The sequence below is a fragment of the Uloborus diversus genome, chromosome 4 (assembly GCF_026930045.1).
Source record: "Uloborus diversus isolate 005 chromosome 4, Udiv.v.3.1, whole genome shotgun sequence".
Classification (NCBI taxonomy): domain Eukaryota; kingdom Metazoa; phylum Arthropoda; class Arachnida; order Araneae; family Uloboridae; genus Uloborus; species Uloborus diversus.
The window spans coordinates 82,695,986-82,715,149 of NC_072734.1; the positions used below are offsets into that span (position 1 = coordinate 82,695,986).

Sequence of the window (19,164 nt, forward strand, 5' to 3'; positions counted from 1 at the left end):
TTTCTGATCAATGCTCAAACTTTAACTTTATGACAGGTGCCCACAGGAGTGATTATGGCGCAAGTTGCGCCATCAATTTTTTTTTTTGGGGGGGGGGGGATTTTTAATTATTTATTTTACTTTATTTTTATTCAAATTATTTACTCATATTATTTTACTTTATTATTTTCATCTGTGTGTGTGTATTTTATTGGGGAGCGAGCACACTTTTTTTTCAAAACAATAATAATTAAAAATAAAGAGGTAAAAAAAAAATAAAAGAGGCTTAAAAATAAAAAAGCGCTAGGCGTTCAGAAATATTGGGGGGGGGGGGGGGTTGTGCTATTGAACTTGGGGGGGGGGGGAGCACCCCTGTTTTATGAGCAACAAACAGGGGAAATATGTGAAGCTAAAAGGTGCATGATTTTTTTACAGGCCAAAGTCTAAAAGCGCTTTGAGTTCAATGGATTGGAGGTGTAGAAAGCAATAATTGAAAAAGTTTAGGTTTCATGAGTTTTAGTTCAGATTATTTTAGCAATTAACTTTATTTTTGTGATACAGATGTCACAATTGCTAATTCTGCAGTTCTTTCACTTGATGTAAGGCAGTGGCTCCTCGCTATTGAAAATTAGATATGCTACATTTACATTAATTGTTTATTACAGTGATTTCTTCACTTGTGTTAGTACATTAGGGTAGTTCAAAAATACACTTTAAAAAAAAAGGTTTCTCCTAGAAAACAGGACACCACTCAATGTTTTTAGACTTGTGGATAGTAAAATACTGGAGGAATTTTAACTTCCTATTCCAACTGAAAGAGGATGCTCGACCCCCTCCCTCAAACTTCATAAGTATGAGGAGGGGGTTAAAAAAATTCATTGAACTGAAAAAACAATGTTACATACTATAATCTACACGAGTTATATGCATATTCATTGCAATAAAATAATTACTTACATAAAAAAAAACAGCTGGGGAAATTAAATGTTTCTAAATTTGACTTTTTCTATGCTACAGCTAATTTTAAATGGAGGGGTCATTGAGCACCCTCTTAAAATTTGAGCAAGAAGCTAAAACTTTTACAGCACAATACTATTAGTAAGTCTAAACTAGTATAATGTGGCCATCACGAAACTTTCTTCTATATTTTTCCTTTCTCTGATCCCTCCCCATGCTTGACGAGGAAGCAATATTCCTAACAAAAACAAAATTACACATGCAAAAACTTGACGACCATCCCAATGTCTGAATTATTGTAAAAACAAAACAAAGTGCGAAAATTGAAAGTTACTTCAAAAGCCTTACTTGAATGAATTACAAATATTTTATTTATTAACAAACATAAGATGGCAACAGTTAAAAATTTTAAATCATTGAGATAATATTTCTGATCATTTTAATACAATTTAAATCACGAGAAATACGCAGACGACAATCTACTTATTGTTGCATTAATAAAACTATTTTTATTCGCAAAAAAAAAAAAAAAAAAAAATCAACACCTCTTGGAGCGATCGGCGTCAAAATAGAACCAAAGCCTGTTTACATATGGATTCACATATATTCCAAATTTCAACCAGAACGTAGCATTACTTCTTGAGATAGGGCACTCAAAATGGAAAAAAAGAACGGGTGATTGCGCTACCCCCTTTTTAGCTGTTGACACAAAAATAAAATCAGTTCTTATACCCACTAAGGGCTACTTGCCGATAAATTGTTTTTTCATTCCGTTCATTATTTCTTGAGATACAGCAGTCACAATTGACGACAAAAAACGTTCTATAGCTCAACCCCCTTTTGAGTTATTGACACCAAAATTGAATCAGCACCTGTTCCTGTTAATACCAACATATTGACCAAATTTTGTTTGATTCCGCCAGTAACTTCCTGAGGAATAGGAGGCACGCGTAACTCGAAAAACGTCCCATTGCTCCACCCCCCTTGGAGAAATTCGCGCCAAAAACTAATGGGCACAAGTTCACATAGGGGCACATATGTGTACTAAATTTCGTTCGATTTCATGCGGTAGTTTTTGTTGTAGAGCGGCCACAAAAAACTGGTAACACACAGACGTGACACACATACATACACACACACATACATACATACACACACACATACACACAGACAGACAGACATTTTCCAAAAATGGTCGAAATGGACTCAGCACACCTCAAAACGTTCGAATCCGTCAAAATTCGAAATTCGAAAATTTGCACGAATCCAATACTTTCTTCTATATATTAGATATAGAAGAAAGTAAAAAAATAAGGGGTGTCTTGGACTCGAGCCGAGAGAGAAAAAAAAATTGAACCACCCTTAGTACATATTTTTGATTATTTCAGCTTGAGTAAATTAAATTTGGTAGGCATTGTTTGTAAAGTTTGAAAATGAGGTAAGTTTTATCAAAATTTGAGATGTATATATTAATGTTGCAAAATGAAGGTGGAGATTGATAACCTGGAATTTTTCTCAAAACCACCTGGAAAACCTGGAAATGTCAGGGAATTTCATTCTTGAACTTCCGTGGCAACCCTGCATTAAGAATTTTTCCTCTAATTCTTTGCTGAGCATTAACGCATCCATGACCACTTGCGTCATTTCCTTGATAAAATCTTCCTTTACTAACAAATCAGAAAAAAGATTATTTCTATTGTCTACGAATGGTTCAAAATTTTCAATGTGAGCGTTTTTGGTTGTGTGTCACCGGAGTCGGTATCCTCGTTGGTTTTGACCTCCTTTGTCACTCCTAAAAGCTCTTCTTCCAGTGAGTTCTGAACTGTGTGAGTTTAATCACTTTACTTCTATAATGGAAAAAGCTCTGGAACCAATCGCATAAAATGTCTCCAAGGACCCAAGTTCAATTATTAGCACGCCAAAATGCAGTTAGTTACGAGTAATCTGCAATCTATAGAAGCTTGGGTTTTGAAAGAGAGGAAAATGTTACCTGTTTGCATTGCCGCATCAGCGTAAAACCGAAACTCATCTGCGTAAATAAAATAAAGGTGTCAAATCTTCAACCGCGTATAATCGAAACCGCGTAAAATAAACCTGCTGAAAACGAGGGTCTACTGTATTACTTTTTGAGATATATCAGTCACAGATAAAAAAAAAAGAAAGGAAAAAAAAACATTCGATTGCTCCACCCTCTGGTGTTATTGGCCCCAAAATCTGTCCCCCTGCTGCTTCCTAACATTTTATTTGATTCCGTTCATCATTTTTTGAGCAATGACAGTCATGCATATCGATGAAAACGTTTAGTTACTCCACTATCTTGAACGAATTGACGCAAAAAAACCACGCAGCCCTAAATCATATATGGGTACTTGCGGGTATCGTTCGAATTCTTACCACAGGTTTTGACGTAGAATGGCCCCAAAAAATCGGTCACATACAAACGCACACTATTCTTGAAGAAAAGTTTTAAAAAATTTATCGAACGTCAGAACTGAACGCCGTCAGAACGTTTTACAGTTGGTAGATAGCGAGTCACAAGAAATAAGATAACGTAACGCTTGTATTCTATTTGTTTGCTGAAAAACAGCCGAGAGTTGCGAATCAAAACGGAATAATCTTTTTAGAATTCATCAAGAAACTCAGTTAGTTCAATCCCATTTTTAACGAAGACATTCATTAAAGGCAGTAATCATTTATTCTGCAAATTTGGTGTTAAACAGCATTTTTGTACATTTGCATTTTTCTTACCAACTGAATGAGCGAATTTTGGTTCTACGACATTTTGGACAGGCGACATTTTGGCCCGGCGACATTTTGGACAGGCGACATTTTGACCGGCGACATTTCGGCCTGGCGACATTTTGGACAAGCGACATTTTGGGCCGGCGACATTTTGGCCTGGCGACATTTTGGACAAGCGACATTTCGGACCGGCGACATTTTGGCCGCGACATTTCGGTGGCGACATTTTGACCCCAAACCCTCCATCACTGCACTATAGGGTACACAGATCCGGGCCTTGTCAAAATGTTAATAATCATGTTTCATGAAAGTGAAATGTTTTTTGTAGTGATTATAATTTAAACACTTATCTTCATATTAAACTTTTTGATCTGTTTTTAAAAATGCTCATATATATATGTGTTTTATTTAGGAAACTTTTTGTTGGAGGTTTGAGTTGGGAAACAACTAAGGGTATGTTTCTAGAAATTTCTACTTCCATTATACCCATATTAAAACTTGAATGTTTTACTATTTAACCTTTTGAGCTCAAAGTGATGTCCAACATTTGTACCAGAAGTACATTGTCTACCAAAGACTGATAAAAGCTTCAAGACTGGTAGCCTTTGGAACTGGCTCTTGCTCAAGGAGACTGTCCCAGATTCTCTCTCTCCTAGGCCCAATCATAAAATTTTCAAACACTTGATGACTAAGAAAATGCTTATGGTACCAATGTTCTTTCATCCTGAATTGAAAAGGTTAATAATGCATGTGCATATTTTTTTGAACACATATTTTATTCTTTTTTACTTAATAGCTGAAAACAGCTATTGTATTGCAATGCTAAGCAGCAGGGATTGTCACTGTTCAATGTCAAAAAGTTCGAAATTTTTGCATATGAAATAAGAGGGTGTTTCCTGTAACATCGAAATATGTTTTATGTATTGTAGTTCTTTTAACTAAGAGTCTGAAGTTGAAGATTTGTTAATGGCTTGTGTGTATGTGACATATTTAGGAGTTGTTAACTTATATACAAGAACATTGATAGTTATGTCTTATACTACCAAAATAGTTTGCAAAAAATTACCTTGGGATGGCAAGAAGGATGAAACAGTTTTAAATTGATTTAAGTAGTTAATAATGTATTAGATTGAGAAAAAATATTGATTTCTATTGTGAAATCATATTAAATTCTAGAGATGGTTATGAAGCCTTTCTCAAATTCAGGGTTTTTTTTTTTTTTTTTTTTGAATTTCCTCATGTGTAGTTGACAAATGCTGAAAACCAGTTATCAGAGATTCTGATCATTGTTATAGAATTGTTACTGGAAAAGTTCAAAAACTGACATTCTATGGAAGGCCTTGACTTTGTACACTAAACTCCTGATTATCAGCTGTCGAGTAATACGCGGGTCCTTTCACATTTTTTTAAAAAAAAAACTTATGATTGTGTTGTTTGCTTTTAGATTTTACACATATTTTTTATATTAATGTTAGTAGGTACAGTGTAGCAATGTTTTTAGTTATAATTTAAATGAATGTGTGAGTGTCATCAGTATTTTTTATCTATTGCCTACACTTAGTATTGTTTTTTTCCTATTAGTCGGATTATCCGTGGATTTCCTTTATCAGCAGTTACTGTGTCACCCTATTCTGCAGACTATTGGGAGTTTGCTGTATATAATGCGTAAAACTATCTGGCAGTGTGAAAACCATATTTTCTTCCTTTTTTAAGCATTCTATAGAATGAATTGAGAAGCCAACCAAGTATGAAATATATCTCTGATTTGTTTCAAATAAAGTGAAACCTCTTTAACCGGCCACCCTTGTTTAGTGGCCAGTCTCCCAGGACATGAAATTTATTGATCTATTCGTATAATAGAAAATCAACCCTTAAGAACAGCTACTCAAACCCCTCTTAGCACCGGGTTAATGGTCAGTCTGGGCTTTGAAATAGCCTGGTGACTACACTTTCTTTCTTTTTTTTTTTTTTTTGACTCATATTGTATCCTTTTGTTGGTGTGTGTGTTTAGAGTAAGGGGGGAGGGGGAGTTTGGCATTTTGAGACTTAGGCACGCCTAGGTGTAAACTATCATTTCTACAATTGACTGTTTTTTGATTCTTGATTGCAAAAAAAAAAAAGTGATCTTTAAGCGGTAATTTGGATTTAGATGAAGTTTTAAATATTATTTGTAAAAATGGTTTTCAACGCAGAAAATTTTGGAGAAAATTCATACCGTAATTCAAAAGCCATAGCTGCTGACTCAATTCGAGATTTGCTTTAACAAGTTAAAAATATATTTGAAAAGAAAAAGTACCTTGTTTCTATAAAGCTAAACAAATGCAAATTGAATCATTTTTTTTCTAAAAAAAGAGAAATAATGGAATAAAATCTTTTCTTTTCTTTATTTTCCGAAAGAATCATTTTAAAGTGTTGAGTTATATCATTAGTTGTCTTGTTCGAGTTCTATAATGAGAACCTTTAAAAGCGGCCACACCCTATGAGTGGCCACATTTCCATAGAACCGAGGGGTAGCCGCTCGGAGTGGTTTTTCTGTATCATGTAGCAAGGGGGGCGGGCGATTTTTAACGTACGACGCATTTTTAGATTTGCATTTTTACTGATACAAATCTAAATTTTCTGACACAAAATTTGCATTTTTCCTGATATCAAATAATCATCCAGATACAAAATTAGTATTTTTACTGATTCAAAGCTGATACAAAAAGGAATTTTTTATTTTCCACCCCTGAATATTATTTAATTTAAGAAGTAAGAATTTTCTGACTCACTTCAGACCAAATTAAATTTTTGGATAGCAATTTCATCTAAACTTTTCATAAAATTGAGTAATGGTTAGTGAATAGTCCTTTCTATTTATTATATAATATACATATTTTTATTGATCAAAACTGAATTCTTATCAGTTTTTTTTCTTTATTATTATCAGTATATATTTTTAAAATTTATTTTTACTTATTTTGTATCTGTCATTACTGTATTGATGTGATTTAAAAAAAATGCCATACTTTGCAGTAGAAAAATATTTTTGTTTAGAAATTTCTTTTTCTTATAGAAAACCTCCAGAGTTACTTTAGTCGCTTTGGAGAAATTGTTGATTGCGTTGTTATGAAAAATAATGAAACTGGTAGATCTCGAGGATTTGGATTTGTGACTTTTAAAGATCCTAATTGCGTGAACGCAGTCTTGCAGGCTAAGCCCCATGACTTGAATGGGCGCACTGTAACTAACCTTTTATTCTATATTATATTGAAGTGGTTTTCAATAGCAGTGGTTTCTCCACTGAGAACATACATTGAAACCCATTGTCTCATAAATGTTTTTTTCCCCCTAAGGGATCCTTAATTTCATTATTTTAAATTTTTCAGTTAGCTTGACTTACCATGAAAATGTGTCCAAAGCTGCTTTTAATGTTGAAAAATTAGTTTAATGCATATTTTGCATACTTAAAAAATCTTGTTAAAAATAAGAAGAAAAGATTTTTACCTATATGCTCAAAACTTAAAAAATAAAATAAATAAATTATTTTTTCGAATCTTTCTCTTGAGTTGATTATAAAATGTGTTGTTAATAAATTTTGAATTCTTTTTACAATTTGCTCTTTTTTATTTATTTACTTATTTAAAGAAAACAAGTGTTATTTTTCCCCCATAACAGTTAGAAAAACATATTTTCTGTTGTACCATGTTAACTCTCCTTTTGGCCCAAGACCGGCTCCTGGGCTTGGCGGCCGCCTATGGTGGCAGATTTTAAGGGCGGCAAATTTCAAAGTTGAAAAATTTTTTTTTAAGTACAAGTATCTGTTTCAGCTCTATAAGATTCAATGCCTAAAAAAATAATAATTTTGAGTGTGTACCAATGCTTGGATATACAAAACATAGTTCGGAATTTAATTAGAAATTCAGTATTTTTAGAGACTTCAGACTGCGTGATTTAAAACTCTTTTGAAAATATTAATATATGTTTCAGTGTTTTGAAATGCATTACTTTAATGTTAAAAACGATAATTTAAAGTGTACTTTTATACTTTAGTAAGCAGCATATTTAATAATGTAGCAGTTTTGATTTGTATTAGCAAAATAAAGTAACAGCAAAATCCAAATAAAACAGATATTTTCAGTATTATGTAATGATATATTAGGTGCATTTTGCTATCTATTATTGTTGTATCTGTGCAGATACCTCTAAAACAGTGGTACTCAACCCATGGGCCGCGGCCCATAGGTGGGCCACGAACAGCGTGTTACTGGGCCGTGGACACTGGTCGAGAATCTGAACCAAAATAAATCTTGGTCTTAATTTCCACTTTTTGCGAAAATTCACTTATTAGATATACTGTCACTCAAACTCTCTCTGGCTCATCTCCAATAAAAACAATTACGATTTTTCATATTCCTTAGGATTTCTCCCCTATAATTGAAGATGAAATGTAACGAATCAGACACTCCTTTAAAGAAAATGGCCACAGGAACTAGTATTAGTTCAAAGTTAAAAATGCTCCTCCTTTGCTGAACTGGCATGACTAACAATTGAATTGAGACACTTGAGGGGCTTTTCGACAAGCTACATATTTGAATGAGACGTTTCATTGCAATTTTTTTAAAACAATATAAAATTACTTAACTGTCCATTTTCAATGCAGATATCAATTCCTTCGTAGGGGCTAGGGGGAAAAACAGCGTCAAAAATCCCATGGAACTTTAACTTGTTTTTGAGTCTCCTTACAGCGAGTGAATAACAACAATAAGTTATGCTCTTCCTTAAAAATCAGTTTGAAAAACTTTCTTGTACAGTATATCATCAGTGGTGCCGCATGAGAGAAGAGGATTAACCTCTCTAGAACTTTGTTTAAAACACACTTTCAGCTTTAATACGGTATGTTCTTCACTAAAGGACAGTTATGAGCAGATGCTACACTCCTCCTCCAGAAAGTAAATTTCGGCTGTACAAGTAATATATAGTAGTTAGTGGGCCTCAATGGTTGTTCTCTACAAAACTGGTGGGCTGCACAACTGAAAAGGTTGAGAACCGCTGCTCTAAAAATGACTAGTTATAGTCACTTACAGTGAAATGAACCCTGTATATGAGAAACTTTTTAAGAGAAAATTTGTGGTAATTATATTCATTAATTTTTAATTAAATTTTTTACAAAAATACGCCCTTACATAGGTTAGATAAGTTATTTATAAAACATCTACCGCGAATTGAACATTTAATTAAGTCGCAAATCAAAGAAACAAGTTGTAAAACTTTCAGTATCAATTTCTCATTTTGAGCCCCACTGCAGATACCACATCTGTGCTTTGTACAACAGTACAGCGCATTTAAAAAAGACCATTTTTTATGTGAAGGATTTTGTTGGCCTATTTCGATGACAATATCATTCAGAAAATCAATATTTATCCCTCATCAAAATCAATATCAATCCCTCTGCAACTGAAGCCCATTAAAAACATGTATATTTGAAATAGAATAACAAAGTACAAGCTTGATTTTATTTTTGTTCATAATTTGCGACATTCTAAAATTCGGGAAAAAATTTCTCTGCGTTTTGTCAAGACTTAACATGCCTGCTGCCAAAAGGTTATGAACTCAATGTCACAAAAATACAAGAACACATTGGCAATCAAAAGCACTTGAAGCTTCTACTATTTCTGGCTTCCAATGTGATAAAATTTTCTGCAACCTTAGCTTTAGCAATTCGTTTCACATAGCTGATCCGCCATTTTAGAGCACTTTTTAGGGAGATCCTAAAAGCTCAGGATTTGGGTCTTAGAAGCTAAAAATTTGCATAGGTTAGTTTTAAAGGCACATCTCTGCACATGAATAAAATTTCATGCAAATCAGGGATGGTCGGGAGAGAACCTTTAGGCGACTTGACACGGAATGTCTTAGTTATTTAAATCACTTCTTAGCCCATTAGAAATCAGAATTATGAATTTATATCAAACCATAACTGTCATAAAATTGTACTTTATTATAAAAGATTCTCTTTTGAACCAACTCAATAGAAATTGAAATTTCTCTCTTTATCTAGTGGTGTTGTCCTTAAAAAAAAAGGTAGGAGATGTTTACAGATAGTACTAGCATCAGAAAAGGAAATCAAAAAATAGAGGGATGGGTGCATGTACAGTGGTGGACAAAATTATAGACTCAAATTTTTTTTTATTTTGTTTCAATTACGACATGACTCAGTTTAAATTATTTTCATTGAAGTAAAGATGAATAGTTGAAGAAATAGTTCTAAAATTAGTACATCTTATCAGTTAAATTAAAAAATTCATAAAATTAGAAAATTTGCAAATTTAATATTTTATTATTACGTGAAACCTGGACAAAAGTATAAACTCAAAGGTAAAAAATCCAGGATTACGAGAAAGTTTCGTTCCAAAATGTTAATTTAACGCCATAGAATGAATAAATGTTGCCATCAGTGATTGCTAAAAGTTTTGTTTTTGGAAATTTATGAGAAACATAGAAATGCACCGCTGGACAAAATTATAGACTCTTTTTTTTCATTTTTTCAATCATAATTTAACTCGGTTAAAAAAAATTTTGTTCCAGTAAAGATAAATAACTCTCTCAGCATGGTAAAGCAGGAGAGGCATTTCTTAATGGAAGATAAAACGCTGAAGATTACCAATTAATGCTGGAAGATCGTCTCTTACCTTTTGCTCATCTGATTCCTGGAGGTAACTGGTTATTTCAGCAAGATAACGCGAGTGTACACACAGCGAAAAGTACAAAAGATTGGTTCAAGCGCTGGGGTATCAAAGTTATCAAATGGCCAGCTCGTAGTCCGGACCTTAATCCGATTGAAAATCTTTGTGGGACCACAGTTCGCAAAGTTTATCATGATGGGCACCAGTACCAAACCACAGAGGAATTAAAAAGGGCAATACTTTCAGCATGGAACCATATGCCACTGCAGCTGTTGGAAACTCTTGTGAACTCTACATGCCCAGCCGCATATTCGAGGTAATTCTTAAAACTGGGGGCCCAACTCGTTTTTTAAAAGTTTGTAGTTTACACTAATGCCTAGATTTAATGAAGTGTTAATTTTTAAAACATTTCAAATGTTTTTTTTTTTTTTTTCAATTTATCTATGTTAATAGCAAAATTACATTTTCCTAAATCTATGCTTTTGTTTTACTGAAGTAATTGCAAATGTAACTTAAACTCAAAAAAAAAAAAAAAAAAATTTTGTCAGCTTATAATTGTGTTTATGCAGTATTGTAAGTTTGTAATTCAGCATTGGTTCATTTTTGGTTATTAAATGATTAAGTATTTGAATAAAATTCTACCAAACTTCAGAGTTTCTTACTTTTGAGTTGATTCTTTTGTCCAGGTTTCATGTATTATAAAGATATTAAAGTTGAGATTTTTTTAATTAAATTATTTATTTTATAAAGTTTATGAATTATACTGAATTTAGGACTATTTAGTCAGTTATTTATCTTTACTGGAACAAAAAGTTTTTTAACTGAGTTAAATTATGATTGAAAAAATGAAAAAAAAAAAATGAGTTTATAATTTTGTCCAGCGGTGCACTTATATGTTTCTCATTAATTTCCAAAAACAAAACTTTAAGCAATCACTGATGGCAACATTTATTCATTCTATGGCGTTAAATTAACATTTTGGAACGAAACTTTCTCGTAATCCTGGATTTTTTACCTCTGAGTTTATACTTTTGTCCAGGTTTCACGTAATGATAAAATATTAACTTTGCAAATTTTATAATTTTATGAATTTTTTTATTTAATTGATAAGATGTACTAATTTTAGAACTATTTCTTCAACTATTCATCTTTACTTCAATGAAAATAATTTAAACTGATTCATGTTGTAATTGAAACAAAAGAAAAAAAAATTGAGTCTATAATTTTGTCCACCACTGTATAAAGATTTTAAAAAGTGGGGGGACACTAATCAACTACTACGACTGTCTTAACCAAATTTTTCTGTATAATAGGGAATGATTTTTATAGTTTTTAGACTAGCAGACTTAATTGATACGTGTAAAATTTTTAAATGCTTCGTTCTTTTGTCTAATGACAACATCTGGTTGTTTTAAGACCAGAAAAAGTTACAGGCTGAAGAAATTTCATGAAAAATTTCAGAGTTCTTAAGTGAGAAATTTCCATTTGAGTATTTAATAAGTGAGAGCAGAGTTTTTTTTGTTTCTGGCAGGAGTTAGCCCCTGATTTCAAATTACTGGATTGAAATGAATAGATCAGAAATTCGTTGGGGAACTATCAAACACCTAGAAAAAAAAGGGGGCATATGTACCAAACAAAAGTTCATTGGATAAGCCGCCCCATGGTATACGCCACAGAAGAGCGTATCAAAACATGGCATCCCCCCTCTCTCTATATATATATACATATATAATAGAGGACCCAACAGACGTTCTGTTCAAACTTTGTAAATTGAAAAGTTAAAAAATTTCAATAAACTATCAAGCGTTTGAACAGTTCTGTTGAAAAAAATAAATTTAAAAAAAAATGTTTTGAGCTGCTTGGTGTCAGAATGCGTATATTTATTATAATTGAATTTATCTAATGCTCAATGAGCAGTTGTTTTATTAACTATTTTTCTCCCGTACTTGATGATTTGTTCCTTCAGCCATTATCAAAGGATAAAAACGTCCTCAGATATTAAGAGTAAAAATCTAACTACCCATCTAGAACAAACGGGAAATCCGACTGCTACATCCCTCATATGAAAATGAATAAAACAATCGAAAGGATATTGTTTAGAAAAATGATAAAGTTAAAAACAGTTCTCTGAATAAGCGAAAATCGCTCATCCCTCCCGATGTAAAATAAATACATTCTTCAACTAAAATGACTAAAAACTCTTTAAAAACGAAAAACAATTCTTTGCAATTTGGAATATTTCACCAAATAAACAAAAAATTCAGTACACTACATTAACAGCAGCTTTAAAATGTAAACAAATGATCACGTAATTCTATTGTTTGTAGCCAAAGTATCCAAGCCACCACGTACTGCAATCCAGCCGATCAGTGAGCGAAGCCAACTCCAACCGATTAGCAGTCCGATCTTTTGAACGAAAACTTTTTTAAACTTCATTATATTGCCTAATTTGTTCTTTTCACCAAAGATAAAGATCTTCCTCTGCACTGATCTTTTGTGTACAGAACTACCCTGTTGTAGTTTGTGTGGATGAAAATAAAATTTGTTTTGTCTTTAAATTCAATCATCTTTTCCTTTAATAATGTACTGATTAGTTAGATAATCCTTAAAGTATTCTTAACATTGGTGCCAAAACTCAGATGGATTTCAGTCGAGAAACAAATGTTGCTAGGTGTGGTACTTTCTGATCATTTGGTTAGGAAAACCTAAAGCACCGAGCCGGTCACATGGTTCAACTACGACGACAGAACACACGTTTTGCGTGAACCTTCCAGTACTTTACTTTAAAATATATCATGGGACCATTGCTTTCAAGGGAAATAAAGGCTTCCCTCTCTCTCTCTACGTTTTATCTATTCTCATTTGACATGTCACAGTAGGAAATTTTATTACAAAAAGCAGAGCTGGCTTTCTTATTGTCCTTTGGCAACAGGTTAAATATTTATTTTAGTTCTCGCTCAACAATAGGTTAAAATAAATATTAATCATTTGGGAGCTATAACCGTCCAATGTTTAAATTAATTATTTAATTAACAAAAACGTTTCTGATTCGATCCATCGCGCTTCGAAATCATGCTTGCCACAACTTAATTACACACAAAAAATTTGATCAAAATCGGTCCAGCCTTTCAAAAGCCTTATGGTGACAAACGTCCGCACAGAAGATTTTTATATATTTAAGATGTATATATATATATACGTGTGTATGGAGGTGATCATTTATTATAGTTAAAACGAAACTGTAACAAGCAACTGCATGATAGAAATGGAATTAACTTCGTGTTAAAAAAAAAGATAGGAAAATGCTATGTGTTACGCAAAAAACTAGTGTTGCCAGACGCCATCTACATTTGGTTGGATGAGAAGTTTTCAAATCATTCTGTTCTACTTATCAGTTCATCAAAATATTGTTTACCTTTTATCAATTAATTCCTTTTTTTTTTAATTTATCATCATTGAGACATTTTAAAACATTACTCAGACTATAGGGACTCTAACTCAGGCAAGCTAGCGATTCCTCTATTTTTCAGCCTCGTGAAACGTATGTTACCATCACAAATCTGGCGACACTGGAATGAACAACAAAAGCGAAAAGCGGTAAAATCGACGCAAACTAACGCAGGTTTAAGGGTGTGAGAAATTAAATTTAATGAGAAACCTGTTTCATGGTGCAATTTGATAGCTCTACTAGCGTTTATTAATGAATTTTAACATTGCCGATCGATTGGGCAAACATGAAAAACACTAAAAAAGAAGGGTGGGGAAAAATTTCTTCAGATATGCCACCCTGGAAGATACGTCGCAGATGTTAAATTTCAACTTTAAAACATGTATAAACCGCGGCTTATCTACCCGAAATTACGGTAAATGCTTTAAAAAAAAAAAATGTTGGACAGTCGAAAAATTTCAATTTCTGCACAAATCAATTTTTATTCTTAAAAATCTTTTTAAAAAATTCCTAACTAGTTTTTAAAAAGTTTGGAATGAGCAGGAACTGATGTAGCGGATTAGTATTAAACGAAGAATTGCAAACAGTGACATATTTAACTTTCCCAGCTACAAGGAACCTCCATAGCACATTGGCCCCAAAAGGGATCAAAGGTTGGACATGGAAAAAAGTTTGAAATTGGACAAATGTACCCCGAAAGCATATTGGAATGGGCCCCCAACTGTAAATCCGCTGTTGACTACAATCAATATCAGTTTACAGTACACACGTCCCTCGTATAACACGGTACTTCTACAACACGGTTTCGATATTACACAGTACAAAACTTTTATTCATAACTACAAGGTTTTGTCGTAGCACAAATTTTAAAAGGAAGAATTTAATTTTTTGTTCATTACAGTGTTAAAAATTTTATGATAACAACTGTAGTAAGTATTTACTTTGTTTTTATGAAACTTTCACAAAAAAATTGTTTGTCTTGGGCTCAAAAATTTGGTTTCCCCATATAACACTAACTTTTAAATACATACTTGATTTTTCTCATCAGTGCTCTAAAAGCAAAAAGGTGAATATTATTTTGTTTCCAATGCATTGTAAGAAAATAACATTAGGGTTAAACATAAGCTAAATTTGGCACACCATAAATAAAAAATGTATTTGAAACAAATATGAAATAAAATAAATAGAATGATTCTATTAATTTTGTTTTAAATTTTGTTTTGTTGTTGTTTCTCAAACAAACTTATTGCTACAGAATCGCTCAGATTTTTTTTTTCTTTTGGAATGCGTTTTGTTCTTAGTACAGAAAGAAAAGTGGATAAATTTTTTTTCTTGTTGTGCATAACAGTTTTAATTTGAGGTATGTAAAGTAATTAAGTTTTCTTTTTTATAACAACTCTTATTTTTAAATCAGTGGGTCTTTGTATGTTCTGGTTGCCAGTTTTCATTTGTATGTTCTATTAACCGAAATTTCAGTTATTATAAAATTTGCACCTTATGGATTGGTTTCAATATAACATGGTACACATTCCTTGATTTACATTATTTCAAGGTTTCTTATAATACGGTTTCAATATAACACGGAACATGGTTTCCATATAACACGCTACACATTGACATGGTTTATGATATGTATATGAATAATTAGGTTAAAAAATGAGTAAAAAAACATTTATAAAAAAGTCTCGTATAACACGGTTTTGATACTACATGGAACAAATTAACCGTGTTATACAAGGGACACCTGTATCTTCATGTAAAAGTAAATTGTCAAAAATAGAAATTAGACATAGAAATTTTATGTTCTAAATGTAGTAATTGATGTGTGATATTTGCTTTACAATTATGTTTTAAGCTTAGTTTAGGAAGGAAAACACATTTTTAGCTATTCCTGAATTTTTATATAACTTTTCTGACCTTCATTATAAAGCAACAATAGTAAATAGTGAGGGCAACTGGTACATCTCCTGGATTGTTTATTAGGCTGTTCCTTTTTATTTCTTTCCATCCTGTGAAACTGATTGCACATTATTTTTGCGTTCTTAAGTTATGTCTTTTTTTTCTAACTTCGCATTATTGCAGGCTATTATGTATGGATTACATCATTTATTTATTTTCCAGATTGATGCAAAGGAATGTACTCCCCGGAGTATGCAGAAAGTAAGTTTTTTTCCCATGTTTTAAAATGCTAAAATTTGATAATTTTCTTGGAATTATTTTATCAGCATTAGAATGTTCTTATTTCTGCTTCCTGGAAACTAGAGATAGTTATTTCTGTACCTCAGAGCCAGGCTAACACAAGTCACATATCCACTACTTTACAGGAATATGGGAAAACGTTTGCATGGTGTGTACAGGGAATGAGACTTGCGTTCCTTTAACACTGGTAATAATTACAAAAAAATTTGATATAGAATTACATTCATATTGTTAGATACAGAGTAGGGTTCAACATAAATTGCACTAATAAACTGAAAACCACAGTTTTCGGACTTACATTAGTCTTCTGGCTATGAGGTGCAGAATTTAAAATAAGTATATTTCTGCAAAAGGTTCTGGTTGTGGAAATGTAATTTTATCTAAGCTGCTTGTGTATTTGATGTGTTTATTTTGTGATTATATTTTTCTTTTCGTTTTTTTTTTTTTTTTTTGGTGAAGGGGGGGGGGGGGGCGGTAATGTCCTTTTTTCTCTTATTTATATATTTATGTAATATTTTTGTTTTGTTTTTGCTTAATACTCTAGTTTATAATGTGTCTCATTTTTGCCAGGTTGTAGACAATATTTATCCTTTCTAGGGGATTATCACTGCTCAGTAGGGCTGGGCAATGCATCAATACATAGCCAATAACTTATGAGCAGCCCACATCATTAAACCAGTTTAGAATTTTTCTCTAAACTGATGCATCAGTACTGCTCCAATGTACAGACACCGGTCCACGATTGTTGCTGTTTTAATCTCTAAATTTTTTTTAAACAAATGTTAAATTAGCATGTGTCAATCCGATATGGCTTAGAAACGAAAGTGTGTAGAGTTAGAACTTCTCTTATCTCAAAAGATCATGCAAGAAATGTACATTTGTGTCTAGCTCTTGATGAAATACATTAATAAACTAATTATTTTTAGCCAAAAAATAAAAGCAAAATTTAACAAGCAAAATAGCAACAAAAATTGCAGACATAAAGGGTGTTCCGTTTTAACCTGCAAGACCTCATTTTCACAATCGTTAGTCCTAGATGCATACTTCCAGTTGCAAAAATGTTCAAAACCAGATGCGGAGTTAAGATATTGAAAGTTTGAAATAAAAATTTAAAAAAAAAATACAAAATGTAACTTTTTATACGGGCTCCAGGTTCCCTAACTTATATTTAAGCAAATAAGCTCTATTGAAAAATAATCCCAATGCAAAGAGTTTGAAATTAGTACGACCAATATTCACCGAGATATGAAACGCAGCGTTTTGTGACTTACACCACTTTACACTCGCCTTCAATAACACCTTTCGAGGAAAATATAGCAGTTAACAAGTGTTTAAAATTATATGTGTGCGTAGAGTATGATTTTTCAAATTATTTGAGGTTTTGTGGTGTGTTTTTGCCTATCACGGCATAACATTTACATTTATTTTTGAATAGCAATGAAAAATAGAAATACTTTGGTTTTCTTACTTTGACTTCCTGTCATTCTTCTGAAAGGGCGAGAAGTTCCAATCTCATCTTCTGTATGGTCCCTTAAAACTTTGATGTGGAATATCTCTTCGACTTTTGGTCGCACAAATGTCAAGTTTTTTTGTGTCAGTAATAGTTTTCAATTGAGATTATTTCTCTAAATATGAGTTAGGGGACCTGGGGCCCGTATAAAAATTTAAATTTTGTATTTTTTGACTCATTTATCAAACTTTCAGTATCTTAACTCCACATCTGATTTTGAACATTTTTGCAATTGGAAGTATGCATCTAGTACTAGCGGTTGTGAAAATAGGGGTTTTGTAGGTTAAAACGGAACACCCTGTATATTTTGGTGTTACAAGTGGTGGAGTTCTTAATACAAGTTTCTTACAGGGGTCGATAATTCATGGTGTCACCCCCCCCCCCTCACCATTCTAACGTAAGATTGTGTGAGCTTGTGAATGGAATGCATGACTTTGCTTCCATAGGCTCACATCTTTTTGCATTGAAAAAATAGGCTCATTGTAATCTCAAATCATATGTCTACAATATTTTTTGAATCTGTTAATATGTATCTAGTATGATATAAAATTTTCATACCTTGTATTTATTTTGCAAACTTTAACCAAGCAAGTTAAAAATATGGCAATGTAAGGTTGGGGATGCATCACAATGTAGAAATTCCTACATTACCCAGCCCTACTGCTCAGATTCATGTATTTTTCGTAATTTTTTTTATCATTCTCTCAACTGTAATTTTTACCATTCAAAAGTAACAAAGAAAAATTCTGAAAAATGCATTATATTTTGAATTAAAAGCCAAATTTGTTGTATGACATTTTTAAAAAATCTAATATGTATATATACTATAAAAAATTGAAATTAATATGCTGTTTGATGTGTGCCTAAATGATTTCACATTTGATTGCATATTAATTTCAAAATGTATATTATGGTGTTAAATGTATTCATATATAGTGTTTAAATTTTTATAAATGAAATTTTCTTTCAGAGGGGTGGTAATAAAACCCCAAGTCAATCAAAAATATTTTTGGGAGGACTTCCTCGAGATATAACAGAGTCTGACATTCGAAATGCCATGTCAAAATTTGGAGAGGTAATTCAAATTTTTTAATCAAAATCTTACATTGTAATTTGTTGTTTGTTTCAAAAGAAGTATTATATTTGATTTCATTTTTGTACTTTTGTGTAATTGTGTTAAAATACTTTAGGATTACACAAACTTTGAATTTCTTTTTTGTTTTAGTGCAAAGCCTTTCACATGATTGATTGCAAAAATTAACGAAATAGTTTTTTAAAATGCATTACAATCTTGATATCTTGAATCTCTCAGGAAGAAAATAAAATCGAGATATTGAGTTTTCTAATCAAGGTTTTGATGAAATTTCTCAAGGGTAGTTCTCATAACTACTCATACAATATGTATTATGCTACATCTTCGCATAATAATGAAAAAGTTATTTTGAAATTTGTAGCAGTTTTGACTTTCTTTTTCCATTTATATACTTTAAAGTTGTAATTTTGTCTTAAGGCATACTTAATTTAAGCTTTTTATTAGCCATTTTGTAGGAGATAAAAACAGGGAATGATGAGTGTTGAGAAGACTTTCTAATCTAATAATGTCCCCTCTATATTTCCTTGAATATTTCCAGAGTGAGTTTTAAATAAAAGTAGAATGCCGTTATAAC

General features: G+C 32.2%; 1 protein-coding gene across 2 annotated transcripts in view; it reads left to right on the top strand.

Moving 5' to 3' along the window:
* LOC129220112 (heterogeneous nuclear ribonucleoprotein 27C-like) overlaps positions 1-19,164 on the top strand; it is a 53,867-nt gene that overhangs the window by 10,681 nt on the left and 24,022 nt on the right. For both annotated transcript variants that reach the window (XM_054854452.1, XM_054854454.1), the window contains exons 2-5: positions 4,091-4,131; positions 6,734-6,900; positions 15,910-15,948; positions 18,468-18,572. In XM_054854452.1, the coding sequence (XP_054710427.1) occupies positions 4,091-4,131; positions 6,734-6,900; positions 15,910-15,948; positions 18,468-18,572 (352 nt within the window). The remainder of the gene's footprint in view (positions 1-4,090; positions 4,132-6,733; positions 6,901-15,909; positions 15,949-18,467; positions 18,573-19,164) is intronic.